The sequence below is a fragment of the Fukomys damarensis genome, unplaced genomic scaffold (genome assembly GCF_012274545.1).
Source record: "Fukomys damarensis isolate Sample0158 unplaced genomic scaffold, DMR_v1.0_HiC HiC_scaffold_10, whole genome shotgun sequence".
NCBI classification, from domain to species: domain Eukaryota; kingdom Metazoa; phylum Chordata; class Mammalia; order Rodentia; family Bathyergidae; genus Fukomys; species Fukomys damarensis.
The window spans coordinates 38,445,833-38,451,832 of record NW_022900922.1 but is presented as its reverse complement, the minus strand read 5'-3'; the positions used below and the strand labels follow the sequence as shown (position 1 = coordinate 38,451,832).

Genomic DNA, 6,000 nt, shown 5'->3' with positions numbered 1-6,000 from the left:
GTTGAATGAGAAATTTTACAAGATTTCTCCTTTTGGATTTCTCAAACAGAATATATATCTATCTATGAGAAAAAGAAATGAAATCCTGGAACAAAAGAACAGTGGCACTTGTTTTGTGTTTGCCTTCTAATAAACCGTGATAGGGAAGGACTAAGATCATAAATAATAGCTACAGCTACATTTTAAGGGTGGCAGAAAAGAGAGTGAGATTTGTTCACCCCTTCAGTTTTCAATGATCTCTGTGTGAGTTCAGGGCTGCAGGTCACCATGACTGTTGACTAAGAATATATATATGCATATATATGTATGTATGTATATATAAAATCATATATATTATAAATACATTTTTCATGTTATTGTTTTCAAACCTACCATAAGAAAAGCAAGATCTGTTATATAGGTAGTTACTGAAAAGAAAACTCAATAGAGAAGTGATGAACTTTTAGTATCTTTACATCCTAATGAGCATGCCGGCCATCAGCCAGGTGTCCCTCTCTGTGAATCAATACCAAAGGACTAAGAACAGCATAACCAACGGTCAGAAATTCTCTAATATTTATTACCATGGAGAGATTCGCAAAACTTACACATAGGGCAAGAACACAATCTATCCAATAAAAGAAAAGAAAACAAAGCATCAGAAGAAGAACATTTTGGGCAGCTTTGATCTCAGGACGGGTTTTGTAGAGAAGCTTGCTGCTCTGCAGGTGGAGAACACACTGGTGGTGCTTGTGGAGAAGAAACACCATGTAGTCACTGGCCCCACCCGTGACGCCCTGAAACACAGCATCCCTTACTACCATGAGGGTAACAAAAAGTGATCTTATTTTTTGATTTTGTGGTTGCAAATAACAATAGTCACGCTTACTGAATTGTGATATATTCATGCTGGAGCTTTTGACGCAATGAAGTAAGTTCATGCCAATCAAGGAATTGAGAATCCAGAGGAAGAGAAATAGGGGAAGGACATGCCACACAGTTCTGGGCTTGAGCCTCCTCCAGCTGGAGTGTCTGGGACTGATGGTGGCAGCCTGGACCACTGTGAGGAGAGCGCTGGTGCAGATGGACAGGCCCCGTGCCACCCTCTCCAGATAAGCCACAATCTTGCAGTCTGTGTCACCCAGGAAGTTTCTCACACCAAAAGCTGGTATTAACTTTGGTACTCCTTTGGAAACAACCGTTATGATATTTGTAAAAGCCAAATGGATAATAATAAAGTGTATTGATTTGCTTTTGGCACCTCCTCTAACATTGTACATATTATTCACAAAAACAAAAATGTTCCCTATAATGCTAAGTCTAGCCAGAAAAACATAGATTGTGCTGTTAGCAAGGTTGTAAACCATTTCTATCTTCATGAACAGAAAACTTGCATCTGGCAAATAACAGTTTTGAAGAAACATCAGTAATGACGGTAGGTATCTGAAAAAAATTATTTCATGTTATAACCTACCAGTATAGGAGAAACAGATGTGACAGATGAAACAGTGTTGAATTTTGTCCTATTTTTATAGCACTCTTTGTGGTTATTCTATGTTCTATGAAATAGTGTCTTCCAAACTAGAATTTAAAAAAAACCCTGAATTTTCCACTCATTTTTTAGTTCCATTCAGTACAATGAACTTACTTGTTCAAGCACTGTCCAAACAAACCTCCCTTTTTTGAATCTGTGTTCAGATTCCCTTTGTTTGATTCTAAGACTTGTGCTTTCCTCTCATCGGATTCCAAAGCCTGAGGCTCATATTTAACTGGTCTGCCTTCTACACCCCACACACACAGACCTTGTGAAATCCCGAGGCGTCACTTTTCAGCATCACATCATTGTAGCCACATTGAATCTTCTACAATAACTCTTTGGTGGTTCAATACTCTGGATTATTTGTTTCCCAAGTTTTAGATCCATGATACCTGCCTCTTAAGATTTCTGTATTTTTAAATCTGGAGGTTGAACTCGGGACCTTGTGCTTGCAAGGCAGGTGGCAGAACCACTGAGCTAAATCTCCAGCCCCCAAACTAACTCTTTATTTTCACTCTTCCAAGATATTTATTTCTATTTTTAGTACTCAGTGATCAGTCTAACTGCATAAATTTTCCTGATATGGTGCAATAAATACAGAGTTTTTAATGAAAGAATATATGTCACCTGGCTGTCCCTGTCAGGCCAGTCCAACTTGTGTCCTGACACCCAGTCCATAATTTTCAGTAATGAGAAATTATGTAATGAGATATACATATATCATGAATGTATGTATCTGAGAATTTTATCTATTTTGAAACAAATTCTAAATGGATCACCAAAATATATACATAAGGTACAGAGTGATGGTTGGACACAGAAGATACCATAATACATTTCTCTACAAGGGTCTTAGAAGAGGTCAAGGTTCTCGGTACAACCAGGGCTACTAAGGGAAGCCTGGATCAGTTCTGGATCTGTTGGTAATTATTAAGGTAGATAAGGAGGGGCAGAAAGTAGTTGGGTGCAGTGTGCTATCTTCAGATGAGGGCAGTTTATGGATGAGGGATTCCAAATAATGTGGGCATGTAGCATCAGAGGCTGCAACATCATTAGTGTGAAAAGAAATCCCTCCGTAGGAGGAACTGATGGTGTCCACAGTCTCTGCTTCGCCTGGCGAGAGGCAGTGATGCCAGTTCACCTTGCAACCTGAGGGCACCGTGCAGCTTTTCCAAACCCATTAACAGCAGGCTGCTTTGGTTGCTATCAGCCTACTGGAGAGACCTGCAGTTAGGTTCTAGTATCCTGCTCAGAATATCATGCCGGCCTGAGAAACAAAACTAAAAGGCAGAACTAGAAGAGACAAACAAAGGTGCCGGGACGACCAATGTGGGTGCAACCAACAAAGGTGCTGGCCAGTCCCAGGCACTGAATTTTACTATCAATCAACTGCAGTGAAGGGGAGCTACTTGCAGTTTCTATGGAAATTAATGTAAACTAGGCTACTAAAGGACAAAACAATCTCAACTTAGAATAGACAAAATACATGGTTGTAATATGAACACGGTACTTCTAATCTGGAGGTTTTAGTTGTGGGAATGGAATTTAGGTGGGAGATACTCAGATTGGTACCCAGTTTTCAGCAGGAATCATTTCTATAAACAAGACAAGTGTAGGGTGGGCATAATCAATTTTACAGTCCCCTGTCTCAGCCCAAGATGGTATCAATTTCAGTTGTGCCTGGGGTTTTCCTCTTTCCTTTCTCAATTCTCCATTCTTATTTCGTACTCTGAAAGTTATGGCAAACATGATCACTTCCTGAATTAATTAAGTAAGGATGTCTCACTTATCACCATTGATTTACATGTGTTCTATTTCCTTGCAATACTTTTCTATAAGCCTCCCATCTGCTTACTACTAAATATTAAAGGATGGCTTTAGCGTTCTCTTTCCTAAAGATCCATGCACCATGAATGGCAGCATCTAAGCCTTGTACACAGTATTGACCACAATTAGTTCATGATATTAGAGATATCCTTTGAAAAATGGGACATAATGCAAACAGCATTTATTAAAGAAAGCTGTGCACCATCCCAGACACTCAAACATCACAGATTAAGCTACAAGCTGCAAGCCAGCAGATTAAGTAATCCATCTAGACTGCAAGTTGTTTAAATTTTAGTCAGGGATTGCAAGCTATTAAAAATGACCACACTCAAAATTCATAGTAGGGATTCTCAAAATCAAAGGATAATTTTCATCCTGTTAGTAGGAATGGGTGCATGAGAATGAAGTTGGATTTCAATTAGAGTATAATATCATGTGTTAAAATAGGGAAGCATAACTGAAGAATTCAGACAGACACCTTCATGTTACAGACAAAGGTACACAGTGGACAACATAATGGAAAATAAAGAGGTGCCATGCATTCAAAATCAGGAATCTGTAAACATAGTTTGTAAAAGCTGAAATTGCCTTCAGGGTCATAACGCTGGGAAATTAGGTAGAGAAGGAAACCATTCTCCCCCGTTGGCTGGAGACCCTTTCTGTTACTCTAATATTTCGACCCAGGTGAGGATCTCATGCCCAGACCCAGCACTCAGCTCTGGGGTGACAGCAGCCCCTGAACTCAGGGACAGGGGCTCAAGCATTCTGGGGGCGATACCCGCTGGGACTGGGCCCCTTTATCTCTCTGAGCCCAGGGACGGAACTTCAGATGGCAGAAGATCAGGGAAGGTTCTTGGCTCAGGGCCCCCTCTTCCACTCCCTCCATCAGGCACACAGAGATGAAGGTTTCGTAAGAAACGGACCTGGCACAGGTGAGTATATGAAAGGCTGCTCAGGTCTGCTCACCTTGGCAGAGTGCTGCACACGACTCCAGTCAATCATGCTGGCCAGGTGCAGCTCTGGTCACATTTGTACCTTCAGCACTGCCGAGCGCCTGGCCACTAGAAACTGTCACCAGGACTGCAATGCTCATGGGTGTCACCTGTCAGGGGAAGAAACCCATTGCGCATCTCCTCCCTCGGGGACAGCTTCCCCTCTCCCTCCACAATTACCACATCTGTTTAGCTCAGAAGTTATCTCAGGCCTCACTGGAGTGTAGTGTAATTAGTTTTCTAGGGAGGAGGTGCAGTGAGAAAGGAAACTGCTACCTGAGTTGCTCTGGCTCAGTTCTCCCATTTCACCAGAACTCCCTTACCTCCCCCAAGTTCCACCCTGTGAGCAGAATAGGCTTCTGATGCATGGAACAAGTCACTCCCTTCTTTCTCAGAGCCTTCTTTAAACAAAGGAATAGACTAAGGAGTGACAGCCTTCCTGGGACCCGGCTTTCCTTTCCCTTCATATCAGGGCCTGGATAGGACCAAGCCCCTTGCTCTGCCTGCACACGTTGGGCTCACACAGTCCTGGCCTACACCATCTCCCAACAAACTAACCCTGCCACGAAATCTGTGCGCAGCTCTCTGATTCGTGTTCACTCAAGATGGCCCTTCTGTCTGTCAGGCATGCAAGCCCCAGAGGGACCCTTCCAGTCCCGATGCCAAGCGATGAAACTAAAGTTGGACTCAGGCCTGAGATGAGAGGTGACAATGGTGCACTTTTCCAGTTGTGTGAGAAGGGCGGAGCTGCCCCAGAGAGGGTCTGGTCCCTGTCTCCCCCTGTGTGCTGGGTGACCGTGTCCTCGTCACCCAGAGGGCACCTGACCCATCACTGCAGCTGAGGTGCTAGAGCCCTAAGTGAAAGAACAGCCTGGAAGGTGGGAGAGGTCTTCATTCCACTATGTTTCAGTGGTAAAATGCAGACACAGAGAAGTTACATTGTGTAGGATGGAGTTACAAGCAAATGAAAGTTGAAAACTAAAAGTCTATTTTCCTGGTTCAAAAAGGAAAATTTCTTTCAAAGCACTTGATATAGACTACTTGTGAATATTTTATTATGCACAGATATATATTTTTTATTTATATAGTTGTTCTTTTTGGGCATCAGCTCTCACAATATCACCCAGGCTGAACTCCTCAGGATCCCCTTGCCTCAGCCTTTGAAATGACTGGGATTACAGACATGTGCTACAGCCACCAGCTGTATGTAGATTATTTTAAATCTGTACATTGCTTTTGCTGCTTTACAGCCTGAGTTGCCCTTTCTGGAGCCCTGGGTGCTCCGAGGCAAGTAGTCGTCCTGGAAACCAGGGCCTTGTCTCTGGTTTACAGGACAGGTGCCAGATTCACCAGGCTCTCTGCTCAGAGCTGCAGTCTCCTCCTGTCAGCAGTGCGCTGTGTGGTTTTGAGTCAAGGCAATTAATGAGCACAAACAGTGGCCAAGTGACCTGCAGGTGAACTCAGGCTGTGTGAGTGCGACAGGTGCGATCATCAGCCCTCTTCCTGAGGATGCTCTGCCCTTCTCTCGAACCCTCTCTGGAGCGGGTCACCCTGGATCGCAGGTGCAGCGCGGTTCTCTGCCTGGACAGGGCAACTCCTCAGCAGCTCTCCTGTGACGTGGTCACGCTGGAGCTGGGCATTTCCAGCAGGGCTGTTATTTTCTCT

The 6,000-nt window shown here is 43.5% G+C and overlaps 1 protein-coding gene across 1 annotated transcript; it reads right to left on the bottom strand.

The window, feature by feature from the left end:
• Positions 1 to 549: 549 nt before the first annotated feature.
• On the bottom strand, positions 550 to 1,259 carry LOC104861559 (putative vomeronasal receptor-like protein 4). Its single transcript, XM_019207311.2, is given in 2 exon segments — positions 550 to 671; positions 674 to 1,259. Coding segments are annotated over 2 exon segments (708 nt in total).
• Between the last annotated feature and the right edge of the window lie 4,741 nt (positions 1,260 to 6,000).